The sequence below is a fragment of the Equus asinus genome, chromosome 2 (assembly GCF_041296235.1).
Source record: "Equus asinus isolate D_3611 breed Donkey chromosome 2, EquAss-T2T_v2, whole genome shotgun sequence".
Taxonomy (NCBI): domain Eukaryota; kingdom Metazoa; phylum Chordata; class Mammalia; order Perissodactyla; family Equidae; genus Equus; species Equus asinus.
In genome coordinates, this window is record NC_091791.1 from 142,702,169 (window position 1) to 142,718,938 (window position 16,770).

Sequence of the window (16,770 nt, forward strand, 5' to 3'; positions counted from 1 at the left end):
AGCGTCGGTCTTCCTAATCGATAAGTCCTGCGTAGCAGCTGTGCACATAGTGCCTTATACACGTTACATGTTTATTTTTGTCTAATGAATCCAACTCTTTGCTATTGGGAGCGCCAGTTTTAACGAACTCAGCCAATTAAGATACTTGGTTGAGTGGGTGAAATTTGCACTGCTTCACTCCAGTGTTATTAGAAAACGGAATGCAGCTAGCTTTTAGCTCGAAGAGGTAACTACTTTAGTACTGCGAATTTAGGAGATTTGCCTTCTCCAGTAAGGTCACATCCACTGGACAGTACTTGAAACGTCGCTGTTAGCGCATTATATCTTTGGCTTAGGGTTTGAATCTTCTTAGGCCCCACATTTCTCAGGGGGACGTTTTTCACACCTTGGACGCTACTGTGGCTGGTTTACTATTCTTTCCTCAGCTCTGATCATAAAGGGGAAAGAATGGGAGAAATTGAGGGTCTTATTTTAATGCATAATATTTAACCCTTTACCCTAAGGATGGGATTCTAGTGAAGGAAGCCACTAAAAATCATTCTCAAATAATATTGGTGTGGGAAATACTAATTTTTAAATGAAAACAGGTTAGGAAATAGTGTAATTCTGATTTTGTAAACTAAACTATAGAACTAGAAGCGATTGTATATCTATCAGAATAAGACTCAAAGGATAGTCATAGTTATAAAAGTGATCAAGTGGTGTAAATACAAATAGTTTTTTCATTATGGTTTCTGGTATTTTCCAAATTTTCTGTAGAAAAATTTTTTTAAAAAAGATACAGGTGCAGCAATTCCAGTTATGTAGATTCTTTAAATGTTATTTTAAAAAGCAAATAACAACAACAAAAAACACAGGCAGAACCCCTGTTACTGCAATGACAGACTGTATGAATAAGAAATATGTGTAGTTATTTGTCGAGAAGGGACAAGAAATGCATTAGTTGGACTGGAAAGGAAGAAAGCCCAGATATGACAATAATTCTTAGCATTTATCCATCTCCTCTTATTTTGATCTGTTTTCACTTTGTACAGTAAAATCAAAGACAAAAGTGCTTAGCCTTTCTTCCGTTAAGGTGCTGCAATCTTGATTATTCCTGTAACTCCATCAGGTGACAAAAGATGGGCATATTAATCTTAAAAGATCTGGATATAGCAGAATTTTTTAAATTAATTGTAAGGATTTACCAGTGGAAATAAAGAAGTTAAGCAATTATTATAAAATGGGGCATTTTAAGTTTTTTTTCATTGAATTACTTGGAATACTGTGTTTTATGTGTCTGATATTTTGGATTGTGTTTGTCTTTGTCTTGTTTTCTGTTACGAGTATGTTGGATATGAATGGGTAAGTAGCATATTATTTAGCCCACATTTTTTTTCTGTCATAAAGAAAGAGCCACATGGTTCTTCGATAGGACTATTCTGTGTATTTTTGCAGTTATCAGTCTTGGAAAATTGGGGTTACCTCTACTCCAAGTGTCCATTAACTCTTAATAAAATATCCATTCTGAAGCTTTTTTGTTTTTCAAACTGTAGTATTCAGACTTTGTTTTCTTAGCTTGTCTTCTTTGGAGCTTTGCTTCTCTCCTCACATTTCAATTTCTTTTCAGTATTTTCCTCCCTTTAATTTTGTGTATTTTGTGTACTGTGTCAGCTCAATATCTGATTAGATACTTCGGTCCATTTACAGGGCATAAAAAACATTCATCATTGCTTAATCTGATTTACTAACTGGGTTCCGCAGTGTTGTTATCCAGGTTGTGTAATTGTATTCTTATCCAAGTTAAATAAAGATTTTTAAAAATTAGGTGTGAACTGCTAAGATCATAGAATTAATAGTTTCTGACACGTAAAGAATATGGACACAGTCAGGGCCTATTAAGCCCAGAGTATTTTAAAACAGAAAATGCAGACTCATCTAACAATGCAGAACTACTAGAGGCTGAATATTTTTGTGTTTGTGTGTGGTTAAGTTGAGGAAGTTGCTGTATTGTAAGTGATAACTTACATTTTTAAGACTTTTCTTCCTGGCATTTCTGCAGTTTTGACTAAATTAAAACTGTTAAAATATATGGATCGGTTTCAAAGGTCATGTCTAATGTATTGCACCAGCTAAACTTGAAAAAAACCCTCAATTTGAGTTCTAACATGAGATTTAGCTCTATAATGTGAGGAGGATTGCAACTTACTGCTAAATTTAGGGCTTTTTTTTTTTTTTTTTAAAGGGCATTTAATGTTTGGAAATCTATTTAAGGGTCTGTAGGGTTTTCTGAAGGAAGTATTAGAAAATGAGTAAGCTGAGTTGGAGGTTTTCCTCTCTCATCACAGGAAGTCAGAAATCTAATTTTTCTTCAGTGTTTGTACATAAATCACTATCCTAAAACCTTACTTCTGGTTTCTCTTGCCAGCATGATGAAATGTAGAAAGAGCATTGGATTGGGAGTCAGGATGTTTAATGATGTTGAGCAAGTGATTTCACTTCTGAGTCTCTATTGTTGCCGTTTGTACCTTGTAAGTAATAGCCATATGCCTTACTTTTGTGAAGATCAAATCGGATATGAAAATGACACTGCTTTCTAAGTGGCATAGTGATCTACCCATGCAAAGCATTATTGGCCTGCATAAGTAACATTTACATAAAGCATATTACACATTTTGAAATGTGATGACTTAATGTGAGACATACTTGTGGACTGAGAAGTTTGATGGAAAAAAGTCAAATGGGATCTTCTTTTGATTTTTTGGTAGAACTTTTTGGATTTTTCTAGGTTGAAGGAAACCTGGCCCCTCTCCTGACTGTGACTTTGCACTCTGCTGTGTTAAAAGTCCTGAAACTGCAGTGTGCTTTTATGATTGGGCTTTTAATTTTGGTTTTGATTTGTTTTAATCGCACATTTAAAGTATAAAGAAGCTCAGCAGTCTAACTTAACACTAGGAAGTGGATCTTGTTTTTAGTGTTCTAGAATGATCCTTTAAGTTGATTTCTTTTTTTTTTTTTTAAAGATTTTATTTTTTCCTTTTTCTCCCCAAAGCCCCCGGTACATAGTTGTGTATTCTTCGTTGTGGGTTCTTCTAGTTGTGGCATGTGGGACGCTGCCTCAGCGTGGTCTGATGAGCAGTGCCATGTCCGCGCCCAGGATTCGAACTAACGAAACACTGGGCCGCCTGCAGCAGAGCGCGCGAACTCAACCACTCGGCCACGGGGCCAGCCCCTAAGTTGATTTCTTGAACTGCCAACATTGAATATGAAATCCCAGGTCCTTGGAGAGATGCAGTGCATGTGTGAGCATTGGTCTTTCAGGGAAAGAAGTAGCTTACAGCTTCGACCCCTTCTTCTGGGGAAGTCAACCCTGCCTGTTACAGCATCTGCCCATTGAGGTTAACCTCAAGTTAGGCTGACATATAGAACATTCAAGTAAAAAAGTCTTTTAGAAACTTGTAAATCAATTCTGAGGAATTTATGAGAGTAAATATAAGTGAAAGTAAAAGGCAAAGAAATATATAATGTATCATGGGTTGGTAATGAGTGCTTATATGATTAGTTGACAACATCTTTCCTAACATTTTGTCTAATATTACTACTAAAAAGAAACAATGGGTGTATATTTAATTATTCTGTACTTTAAAAAATGGGAAACAGAATAAAAATGTATAAGATCTCTTTGTTTTCCTTCTTTCCAGCTTTTTTTCCCAAATGAAAAGTAGAAGACAGTTGTAAAAAAATTAGGGTGAACTATCCTTTTGTGAAAAGTATGTTCAAAATAAACAAACATATATGATGAATCTAGATTTTTTAAGAAGTAAAAACAAATTATTTTTTAAAAATTTTGAGAATAGAAGAAAACATCAAGCCAGAAACCAGTAGTTCTACTTTTTTGTTTATCCAGAAAAGGGAAAAAGGGGCCGCCAGGGGCTTACGGTTCCCAAGTGAGGGCAGTATGGAGCCTAGTCAAGCTCATAGATTTGGCTCTTTCAGACTTTTCCAAAATTTAAGATACAACAGTCTGGGAAAGTCAGAATTTTTTTCAAAATGAGAATACCTGGTGAAAGGAATATTTCCATACTAACAGGAATCTTAATCCCCCACAGCGTTTTGCATTCATATTGTTTACTCTGTTTCAAACTTTTTATCTCAATTATGACATCTTTTAGATTGAGGCAAAAAGGGATGTTTTTATCTTCAAATATGGCAGTAGTTGCTTTTGTTTCCCAATTTGAAGGATGTTACACCATAGAAGGAAACTTGCGAAGAAACTGTATATTGACTCACTTCTTGCAGAATTTGTTTTCTAGATCAAAAAGTTAATTTGCTGTGTGTAACATTATTTCTGCCTCTTTCTGGGCATGGATAAAGTGAAATTACTACTCCTGTTAGATTTTTTTTCCAGATACCTATCTTTAGTGATAGATTTCAGTATCTTAAATGAAATTCCACTCTGTTAGAACTAGGCGAGCCTGCTTACTGTGGATAGGTTATCTTTGTACCCACTTATGCGATGAATATAACCAAGAGGCAGGACAGCTGTTGGACCCACGTCTTGATGCCATAATTGCTGTACCATGGATTCATCAAAGCCATGGGTTATGCTGTCTTTTCTCTAGGGTCAGTTTCCCATAATAGACTTCTGATACCTCAAATAGTAAACATTTTAATCTGACTCCTTAAGTCTTTTAACTTGTCTTGAAGAAACTGGTCATTCAGGAGATGATTGGATTTGTATCAGTCATACACTATACTTAAAATTGAGTTGGTCTTTTTATTTTAAAAAATAATTTTTTTCTGCTAATTATAAAGATAAAATCTCATTGAAAATTTAGGACACATTATTTGTAAGTTTAGTTTTTTTGGATTTGAAAGGTATTCTTTAAAATTTTAATATATTGCATATAGATTAATATAAATAGGGTTTTATTATAAATATTATTTTCTAACTCCCTTTTTTCACTTAATTTATTATTGATATCTTTCCATGTCAAGGCATGTTGATTTACTTTATTTTTTTAGTGGCTACATTGATTGTAGATATTATAAATTTTAATTTCATTAAATTCACTCTTGGTAGACATTTTGCTTTCTAATTTTCTATTATAAAAATTGTTCCATCAACCATTTTTAAACGTGTATATATTTTCATACTCATGTGAGTATTTCTGTCAGTTAAATTCCTAGAAATGAAATGGATAGAAAGTAAAATGGAGTTGATAGGTCACTGGGTATCTGCCTGTAAAATCTTATCACAAAATTACTCAAAGGATAATAATAATATACATTTCCACTGTTTACAGTACCTATTTTGTCATATCTTTTCTAAACTACTAACCTGTTTATTTATCTTTTTTTTGAGGCAGATTAGCCCTGAGCTAACATCTGCTGCCAATCCTCCTCTTTTTGCTGAGGAAGACTGGCCCTGAGCTAACATCCGTGCCCATCTTCCTCCACCTTATATGTGGGATGCCTGCCGCAGCATGGTTTGCTGAGCAGTGCCATGTCTGCACCAGGGATCCGAACCAGTGAACTCCGGGCCGCTGAAGTGGAATGTGCAAACTTAACTGCTGCACCACCAGGCCAGCTCTTTACTAACTTGTTTAATCTTTGTTAATGGGTTAGGCATTAAAATAATCTTGTTTCTCTTTGTCTATCTTTGGTAGTAAGGTTGAGCATTTTTTTCTTATTATAAACCATTTTTATGTCTTCTATAAATTGCTTATTCATGTTTCTTGCTAAATTTTCTATTCAACTTTTAATCTTTTTCTTATTGATTTATTGGTGTACTTTGAAAACTCTGTCATGTATGTCACAGGTATTTTCCCAGTATATCATTCATATTTATTTATAGTGACTTGGCAAACAAGTTTATGATTTTTATATAATACATTCTTTTCCTTTACAATTTTTGGGTTTTATGTAAAGCTTAGAAAAAGATCGTCTTTACCGCAGGATTGTAAAACTATTTTCCTTTTTTTTTTGAGTCCTTTTGTGGTTTCATTTTGTACCCTTAAATCTTTGAGCTGTGTTTTACCAGGTGGTCTTAAAGTTTTATGAAGCCTTGTATTAGTAATGCTGATCTCTGCCAGGCAAACAAGAGATGACATGAATCTGAAAGTCTTTTGTGATATCACATTTACGAAGTTTAGTGGAGGCTATGATTCTGGGGTGATGCAACTTGGCAAAAAACTGATTTTTTTTTTCCTTTGGGAGGCAGGAAAGGGAAAACAATGAAATTTGCTTTCTTTTTTAATTTAGAAGCATTTTATGTGTAAGTGGCTTTTACCTTTTTGCATCTCTTTCATCCTTTACCTTCCGCACCAACCATAGGAAGCTTTTGTGCTGTGTTTTGAGCATCTAAAATGGTAGCCAGCCCTTAGTTCCATATTCAGAGTTGCCAGTCAAATCTTTTGTCCCCTGGTGCTGTTTGGAAAGCAACTTAATTTGGCCTTTGGTGAAAATATGTTGCAGGATTTATCTGCTGTAACAGTTTAAAAGACCTATGAAAACTTAGTCCTTTTCAAGTAAAGGGTTTACCTGACCCTTCTAGCCTATAAGCCTTGGAATCAACTTCCCTAGGGTGGTACTTTTGTTTCCCACAGCACAAAGGCCTTGTGGGTACTAAGCACTCCTAAGGTAGGCTTATTTATTGCCAGAGTTTGGGGACTGAAATAAGGTGGATATTGTAGATGGAAAAAAAAAAGGCTAAATTGACCCTTTGCTTAATATCAGACTATTTGGAAAAAAGAAAGCAACACGGTAGAAGGTTCTTCCTTCCCACAATGAACAGAATTGAAGACCGCATACTTTCCAAAAGAGACACATTTCTCATGATTTGACTCCAGAAGTATTTATGTCAAAATACTTTTTTAAAATGTGAGTTTGTGCCACCATAAAGCATAGTAATAACAACAGTCTTAGATGCTATACAGTAAAAGTCTTGGGTGACTTTTTTCCTGCATCCTCTTTTTTCTTGTTTCACATCCAGCTCAAAGTCCACCTTGTTCACTCAGTCATCAGTGCTACTCCTCAAGTGTGGTTTCTCAGCCACTCAGAAATTGTGTATAATTCCTTAGTGGGTATTTTTTTTTTTTTTTTTTTGAGGAAGATTAGCCCTGAGCTAACCTCTGCTGCCAATCCTCCTCTTTTTGCTGAGGAAGACTGGCCCTGAGCTAACATCTGTGCCCATTTTCCTCTACTTTATATGTGGGATGCCTGCCACAGCATGGCTTGATAAGCCGTCCTAGGTCCACACCCAGGATCCAAAACAGCGAACCCCTGGGCCAGCCCCTAAAAGACATTTTAAAAGTTTTCGTTAGTTGGGATTTTAGATCTTCTCTTTCTCAAGTGAAGTCTGGTTTAAAGCAGACATTTTCATATCCTTTTGGGGAGAAGAAAGTTATAGAACCTTTGAAAAGCATTAAAGAAATACATTCTTGAAAGCTTTCTGGACTGACTCTCTCATCTTTGATCACATTTACTGTACAACAGCACATTTGGAACCTTTGCTGACAGCTCATTGGTTGGCTTATGTTGGAATTATAGGCGTGTGGGAGAATAATGCCCCCATTCTTCTCCAGCATGTCAAATTCTCAAAGATACGGTAATGGAAACCTTACCTTTTCCATAGTAAAATGTAGCTACTCAGCAATGATGAGGGGCACCATCGTAACAGGTAACACTGACTTGAGTTCTACTTTATGAGGTAAAATGAATATTGCTGCTGTTATTAATTTTAACAACTGCCACCTGAACTGTTTTAAAATTAAATCTTTAGCCTATAACTCTCCCTTAAATTCAGTCTCCAGCTGCCTACTTGATGTTTCCACTTGGATGTGATAATAACTGTCTCAAATTTAACATGCCCCAAACCTGTTTACCAGTTTTCCCTTCATAATATGCTGCTTTTGAAGTCTTTCTATCTACGGCCATTCCGTTCTTGTATTTGCTTAGGCCAAGGGTCAACCCTCATACCCTGTATTCATTCATCAGGAAGTCCTGTTGGCTGTACCTTCAAAATATATGTAGAAAATGTCCACTTCTCACTGTCTTCATTGCTACCACCCTGGTCCAAACTCCCATCGTCCTCACCTGGATTACTGTAGTAGCTTTGCAAATGGTCTTCCTGCTTCTGCCTTTGCTGCCTCACAGTGCTGTCTCAGTAAGGCAGCCAGGGTGATCTTTCTATTCCTTTCCTCAGAATTCTTCTGTGACTTTTAGTTTTACTCAGAGTGAAAAGCCAAAGTCTTAGGATCTGTAGGCCTCCCACTTCATTGTCCTCATCTCTTCCTACTTTCCTGCTAGGCCACTCCTCTCTACCCACAAAGGCTTCTTTGCTGTTTCCCAGAGATGCAGGCTTGGTTCCAACTTTGTACCTACTGTTTCTTTGGTATAAAATCCTCTTTCCCCAGTTAACTCCATAATGATTCCCTCACCCATTCAAATATTTGCTCAAATACACCTTCTTAATGAAGCTTTCCTTGACCATCCTTTTTAAAGTTAAGCCCCTCCAACCCAGGATTTTCTATTCTCCTTTCCCGTATTTTCTCCATAGGAGGAAATACCCCATCAAATCTACTGTATATTCTACCTGTTTGTTGTTTACTGAATGTTTCCATTGTGAAAGATGAAATGCACAGGATAATTGAGATGATTTTAATGCAGACTATTGTTATAGGGAGAAAAGTCGTTAATGAGGAACATCTCAAAGAGGGAGAAAACCAAGGGGTCTTATAGAGGCAAGTAAACAAGGGAATCAGGAGGGGTGGAAGTGAGTCTTACTTGGGATTTTGTGAGGGCAGGTTTGGTTCTTTGCAGTTAGCTCTTTGTCAGAACATGAAACCGGATGGGAGATTTCTCAGCCTTCCTTGCTTTCCTGGAGCAGAGGGCTCAGATAAAGTTCAACATAGTCAACTACCAATAAAATTTAAGCCTTAGGAGGGCAAGACTGTTTGTACATTGGTATATTGTTACCAAATGAAAGTAGGTTCACTTCCTGGCAAGTTAAAATCAAACTCTCCACCAGAAGTAGTTGTCACACAAAGTATAGCTTATTTGCAGCAAAAAGGAGTCATGCCTGTCCTGAGCATTGGGAAGCAGAGGCCTTTTATTTTGGACGGGGAATGAATATTCAAAAGGGAGAGGTGGGTATTTGCTTGTGCAGGCTCAGCGGCTCATCTCCCTGGGTGCTGCTCTTGGGGGGCTCTGTCTTGTTCAGGGTGGATGATGATTGCATCTCTTAACATAAAAAGAAAAAAAATTTTGGAGGAACAGTTAAATGCTTCTGAAATCTCCCTTGAATTCCTTGGGTTAGTCAGTGACGTTTTCAGTACTTAGCATGTGCTAAGAACTCAATAAATATTGAATGAACAGATGGATAAAGGAATGAATTTAAAATAGTATTAACCTTAGGCCTCCTGTCTGCTGGAGATTGTGTAATTATACTAGTGTAGTATAATCTTTGTACCGTAAGTAGCTTCATAAATGAGATGAGATTCTATGGAATAAATTTACATCCTAACATCACCATTGTGTGCTGTATTCTACATTGAAGCCATATGTTTGTAATACTTAGTGTCACATTCTTTTCCATAGAGTTCTACAAATAAAATCTTACATGTTGTGAAGAAATGTTCTATAGGATTTCTTATAAAGTGAGAGTCAGTTTAAATGATTGTCTCCTGTTCTGGAGGCTGTTTTTATAGGAGTTTGGATTATATGTTAAAGGCAGTGGAGATCAATTTTAAGTGATTAAGTGATTTGTGATCAGATTTATGTTTTAGGATAAACTTAGTGTGGGTGGTCTTATGAAGGATCAACTAGGCGGGAATTGAAACTGCAGGCTGAGGGCTGGCCTTGTTGCCCAGTGGTTAAGTTCACGTACTCTGCTTTGGTGGCCCAGGGTTTTCCCAGTTCAGATCCTGGGTGCGGACCTAGCACTGCTCATCAATCCATGCTTAGGGGCCGGCCCAGTGGCGCAGCAGTTAAGTGCGCATGTTCTGCTTCAGTGGCCCAGGGTTTGCTGGTTCGGATCCTGGGTGGGGACATGGCACCACTTGGCACACCATGCTGTGGTAGGAGTCCCACATATAAAGTAGAGGAAGATGGGCATGGATGTTAGCTCAGGGCCAGTCTTCCTCAGCAAAAAGAGGAGGATTGGCAGTAGTTAGCTCAGGGCCAGTCTTCCTCAGCAAAAAAGAGGAAGATGGCAATAGTTAGCTCAAGGCCAATCTTCCTTAAAAAAAAAACCATGCTGAGGCAGCATCCCACATAGTGGACTAGAAGGACCTACAACTACAATATACAGCTATGTACTGGGGGGCTTTGGGGAAAAGAAGGAGGAAAACAAAAAGGTTGGCAACAGATGTTAGCTCAGGGCCAATCTTTAAAAAAACCCAAAAACAATGAACTGCTAAAAAGAAAAATAAAAAGATTGTTATCCTTTGGGGCTGGCCCTGTTGCCAAGTGGTTGAGTTTGGCTCACTCTGCTTCAGTGGCCTGGGTTCGTTTCCTGGGCGTGGACCTACACGACTTGTCAGCATCCATGCTGTGGCGATGAGCCACATACAAAATAGAGGAAGATTGGCACAAATGTTAGCTCAGGGTGAATCTTCCTTAGCCAAAAAAAACAAAAACAGAAAAAAAAGAAACTGCAGGCTGAGATCTCTTAGAGAGCTATCACTGTAATTGAAATGGATAATGGTGAAGTTGGGTTAGGCAGTGGAAGAGGGAATGGATAAGGAGTTAGACTTGCCTGGATTTTGGGGTCAAGGTGAAGTTTTAGTTATCCTAAATCTGGGATTTTGACCTGGTGTTTGGTGGCTTTTGCTTACAGCTCGATTATTTCTGCCTAATGCTGTTCTCTGATGTACCAGAAGTAGGAAGAGCATCGGAAGTTGATTTTAGTTTTGTAGATGTTGTGTTTGAAATGCCTGAGAAACCTACAAATCGTCATCGAAAAAGCAGTGAGAATTATATAACTGGAGATTTGGGTAAAGAAACTACCCTGAGGAATCAAAGGAAGCCTGAGTCTAGAAAAAGGGCTTCTGGTTTATCATCTTCACAAAGTACCCATAGCTTTGTAACTTTATATGCCTTTGTAACTTTACCATAAATTCTGCTTTTTTCTTAATTATTATTAGTAAAGCCCTCAAAATGGGAAGGGTTTCTGCATTTACCTATGGTCAAAATAATGAGGAGGAACTTCACTGGTTCCTCCAGAATTTTGAGTTCCTCAAGGAACAGCTTAGACTTGTGTCACTGACTACATCATCACCCAGAAATCTGTTCACCTTTCTTTGTTGAGTGCCTAACGTGTGTCAAGCACTGTGCTGTGTATTGGGAATACATAACAGGCCGGCAAGCAGGCAATTACAGCCCTGCATTCTACTTTAAGTAGTAGTAGATTAGGGAAAATACTAGAGTCTTTGGGGATGGAGGGAATGGTTCATAAAGGAAGTGATACTTAGCTGAGATGGGAAGGGTGGGTACAGGAGTTTGGGTTGAGGTAAGAGGGTGGGAAACTGGTAAGAATATGCGAAGCCCTGGAGTTAAGAGGAAGCCAAGCCTTTTAGGGGAATTGAAAAGGTTGAGGGAAGAGGGAATGGATGGAGAAAGGATGAGATGCTAGAAATAAAACGCTAGATATTCAGGGCCTTTGGGTGTTTTCCTAAAGACAATATGAAAATCTTAACTCTTTTTTCGTTTTTTTTTTTTTTTTTGCTAGGAAAGATTTGCCCTGCACTAACATCCGTTGCCAGTCTTCCTCTCTCTTTTTTTTCCTCCCCAAAGCCCCAGTACATAGTTGTATATTGTAGTTGTCAGTCCTTCTAGTTCTTCTCTGTGAGCTGCTGCCACAGCATGGCTACTGACAGACAAATGGTGGTTCCCTGCCTAGGAACCAAAACCGGGCTGCTAAGCAGAGCATGCTGAACTTTACCCACTAGGCAATCAGGGCTGGCTCAAAAAATCTTAACATTTTTAAGGAATGACATAATGAGATTATTTTAGGAAGATCACTGGCTGTAGTGGGGAGGTTCAAATACAATGGCAGCTTTCAGAGTCAGTGTGTCTAGGGTAGGGCTCAGAAATTTACTTTTTAAAATTTTGCTTTAATTACGATGCACCCAACTCTTTGAGAACAGCTGAATTAAGAGGGTTCTTTAGTAGGGCTGTGATTCTTTGCTTATCCAAACTGTTACTGTGGTGGTATTGCCAGTAGGGAATCTTATTTTTCTCGTTTGGGTTTGATGTCAAGCTTGTCCTTCTTCCAAGATAAGTAAACAAAGAATTAAACTGGGGTCTTATTAAAGTGAGCTCCTTGATTTGAGAAATTCAAATATGCTAAAGTTGCCCCAGTTTAACAATGTGTATAACCTTCTTTTGAAGTGTTGTCTTTGTTTATTTCATCTCCTGAGCTGATAGAGTATTTTGTTAGAAAACAAAAGCTGGGGACTAACCTGTTTAAATGGAAATTACCTAGAGAAGGGTAAGAGATGTATGCATAGTAAATATCTCTGATTGGGTCTGGTAACTCAGAAGTTTTGGAAGGTTATTAAGAAAATAAAGCACTGGTAAGTCTCAGGGTTGAGATGGAGTAGCAGTGAGAAGGTGGGCTGCTAGAGGAGGTTAGAAGATGGGGATATGCAAAGAGAAGGAGAGAAGCTTTCACATGGTGAAGAAAGAATGTTTAGGCTTTAGCCAATTTTGTTTCTCTCAAAGCCCTACTTACTTCTTGTTCTGTATGGAATGCTTTTTCCAATTACTCAATGCTTAAACCCAAAACTTGGGACTTAATCTTATTTTTCTCCCTTCTATATTTGGTCATTCAGTCCTTTAAAAACAATCTTTCATGTCTTCTCAAATCTCTCTTAACCCCTCCCTTCTCCTTTACTCCCGTCCTCCTCATCAATACTGGTTAAATTTAGGTGCTCATCTTTTTCATGGAACATTACATTGATTCCTTGCATCCCACAGGTCTAGGGCCCTGTAATTGCATCCCTATCTTAATATATGCCCTTTTAAAGATTTGTATCTGATCTTCTTTTAATATTCCACTTGAAGCCGAGTACCTGAGGGTTACTGTAAATATTCAGTAAGATTACCTTTTGACCTTGTTCCCAACATATAGATGAAAAGTCTTGTCAGTTTGCTGTTTTCTTGTTTAAGCTGAGGGGTGACTCAAGGGTCTCAACGATTTATGAGCTTGTTTTACAGAAGAGAAAGAATGCCTTCAAGGAAGTTATGATCCCCAGATAACCAGCCCCCAGTTGCCTTTGATGCCCAGAAGTCAGATTGCCAAGGGCTTATCTGGAATGAAAGAAACATAGATTACTCCTTTGTTTCTCTGGAACTCCTCCTGCCAAGCCCCTTAGCTCTATAAAACCCCCTGCTTTCTTCTCTTGTGAAGGCGGATTTGAGAAAACCTATCCTCCTGCCTTGTCATTTTGGCCAATTTGAGTAAACCTTTCTCCATCTCCAAGCATCGTGTCTCAGTGATTGGCTTACTGTTCACTGGGCACACAACTCTGAGATTGAGAGGTTCAGTATCACACTCATGCTAGATTAATTAATTAATTAAGAACTTTCATATTCTTTAATTTTTTTGCCTTTGTATTTAGTCCATAATGCTTTTCCCGTTCTCTCCTGAGAAATCCTTCCAGTGTCATCATAGCTTCCTTTTTTTTTTTTAATGAGGAACTACAACTTTATTTTTTGTGATATCTCTCAATTTTTAAATTTTGGCAACTAATTCAGTTAAAAAACATGCTGTCTAGCATGTCTAAAAACCATTGCAACCTTATTTATAAAGGCTTCTTTGACCATTCTCCTTTCCTCCTGCAAAGATAATTGCTCAGTCTTTGTAGTCCCATGTCAATCCATAATTTTCAAATTGTTATGAAACAATTTAAATACAATAACAAAGTTTTTTAAAAATTTGTGAAAACAGATTCAGTGAGAAATTGGGATTTATATAGTCAGTTTAATAAGGAATGCTGAAATAAAATTGCTTAGAATCCTATAGGGTATTCAGACTGTAGCCTTTGGGATCATCTTCTGGACAGAAAAAATTTATTTCACTGTAACAGTTTGTTACAAGTTTACTTTTAAATTTATAGAGTTATGTTGAATCACTATGTTGTACACCTGAAACTAATATAATATTTTATGTTAACTTTACTTCAATTAAAAAAATAGAGTTATAAACTACCTAGGCCCTAATCAATTTTAAATAGAGAATCAAACTATCAGATGACCTCAGGTGAACTTATTAGAAAATGTTCTAGCAGGACATTAAAAATCACACAGGCATTTTTATCTTATTTTAGATTTTGAATAATTTGAAAACATGCTAATTTTTATAGTGTTAGTGACCAACCACCTCTTTATATCTTCTCTTTTTAAACTATTAATTTACTTAGAGTTTCTAGAATCACTAATGGAAGATTCAGATCTATATTTTTTGCCGTATTCTCATTTGAGTACTGGTTCCATATTAAATTGTCTGCAGTAAATTCTATTAGAATACCAACCATCAACTTGGAGCTAATGTGTTCTCAGTATATGTGCAATAATAGAAGTATTTATAAGACTTAAATGTATAGAACAAAGTCAGTAAGATACCATTCACTTTAATAAGCATGGTTTTGAAGTTTAAATAGGAGTTTCAAATAGAAAGAGAGAACAAACCAGGTACAGTGACCAATGTGTGCTTGTTTAGGACTTGACTCTAGGTTATTGCCAGTGACCACAAGTTTCTAACCAGTCTCTGGTCTTTTTCTTCCCCTATCTTAATCCAACCAGAGTATTACTGACACGAGTATTTTCATAAAAACTGTTTATGTTCCTTTCCCTGCTTGAAAATTTAACTTGTTTCATGTTGCTAGCACAATAGACCTCGTTTTGCTTGGACTCAGAGCTCTTCCATTCCCCGCCCCCCCCACCTTGGTTTCTTCAGCCCTGCTTTTCACACCTTACTCTTCATGGAAAACATAGGCTTTTACTCTTGCTGTCTGTCTGTTCCTCATTTGCCGTTTTCTCCCTACTTGACTTCTTCGCACTTTGAATTGAGTTCTTTCCCTTCAGTTCTGCCTCGCCAAATTCTACATTTTCATTTAGACCGAGTTTTCTTATTCATTCCAACAATGTGACTGTTTAGACTATTCTAGCTCAGGAGAATCTCCTTGTCTTCAAGTCTGGTTGTATTTGTTCATACAGGTATGCAATCATATCCTATATTAAATCTATGGATATGTTGTCCCAGTTTTACCTGGAAGGCAGTAAGCCACTTTTCATACTTGCACTTCCTATAGAATTTTTTAAAATGTATCTGACATGTTAATATGTTTTTGTATTTTTAGACTTCAAAAATGTCTGAAAATTCCAGTGACAGTGATTCATCTTGTGGTTGGACTGTCATCAATCATGAGGTATGCCATTTAATACTTTTTATAAGGTAATTTGTAATGTTACAGTGTTAGCAGTGATGTAAACTGGGTTCTTTGAAGGCCAGTATTTTCCTGCATTCAAGCATAAGGTTCCATTGTCTATAGCTTGGACATTTTCCCACCCACGTTAAACTTCTCTGCTGAAAACTCTAATGAGCCAGGGTCTTCTACATCACTGTACATTGCTTTCCTCAGCTTTGAGACATTAGGCAGATATTCGTTCAGGGTTTATTATTGGTCAGACCCTGTGCTTTACCTACATTTTCATACAATTTTAAACAACTCTTTGTGGTATGGATTGTTTTCATTCTCATTTCATAGTTGAGAAAACTAAAGCTTGGAGACGTTAAGTAATTTGGCCAAGATTACGTAAGTAGAAAATATCAGAGCCTGCATTTAAATAGAGCTAGAGAATATCAGAACCTGCATTTAAATAGACTGGAAGGAAGCGTAGAGAACATGTATTCTACTTATGATATGTTATGTTACATTATGTGATTAGCAGAACTTGACAGGAAAAGGACTATGGCTAGAACTCTATCACAAAATGAATTTTATTATAAGAAGCATGATGTCATGTAACTAGTATTTAATTTTACATTAAATTTATAACATTAATTTATTTTCTCATGCTGGTAAAATATGTTATAGAAAAATCATAAAATACTGATGAATAGAAGCAGGAAGACAAAAATCAGCTATACCTCTTTAAATTTTTAATGGATTTATTTATAGTTTTCCTGTTTTTAGGATCTCTTGTGTCTCGTGTTTTTCTTCATTAATAAAAATTTTAAATGATGTTTTTTATAATTGCTTCGATAATTTAAGATTTAGACAATTGGTTAGTCACGTCTTCTAGAAAATAACATTAACAAACAAAATGATTGCTTTTTCTGCAAGAGAGTTTCAGAATTTAATAGCAGCTGTATCAATTAAATTAAGATTGATATGGTTTCCTTTTTTCGGTGAATGACTTTTCTATTTTTAACCTGTTCTCTAGGAAGCTTAGATCAACTCCAATAGCAACAACTTCTTGTTCAAGGATAATTAACAGTATAGGTGCAGGGCAGCTGCGGGAGTCTTGCTTGTGAGTCTGCAGTGTGAAGCAAGACAGCAAACCGCTCTGGTGCTTAGCCAAGTGTGCCGTTAGGGTATTCTGTGTTAGAGAGATCTTGTCACAGAGTAGGTCATATTTGTACTTTTATCCCTCTTCCTTTCATACTCTTTCTTGCTATTGTCTCTTAGATGTATTTTCTTTTCCTTTTCCATTGTCAGCATTCTGATTTAGGCCAGAACTGGTCTCTCCTGCAACCCCCAGTCCAACCCTGACCTTGCCTCT

At 37.0% G+C, this 16,770-nt stretch overlaps 1 protein-coding gene across 14 annotated transcripts in view; it reads left to right on the forward strand.

The window, feature by feature from the left end:
* CCPG1 (cell cycle progression 1) overlaps positions 1 to 16,770 on the forward strand; it is a 41,237-nt gene that overhangs the window by 1,000 nt on the left and 23,467 nt on the right. For all 14 annotated transcript variants that reach the window (XM_070501020.1, XM_014860437.3, XM_070501034.1 and 11 more), the window contains exon 2: positions 15,345 to 15,413. In XM_070501020.1, coding sequence (XP_070357121.1) covers positions 15,345 to 15,413 — 69 coding nt within the window. The remainder of the gene's footprint in view (positions 1 to 15,344; positions 15,414 to 16,770) is intronic.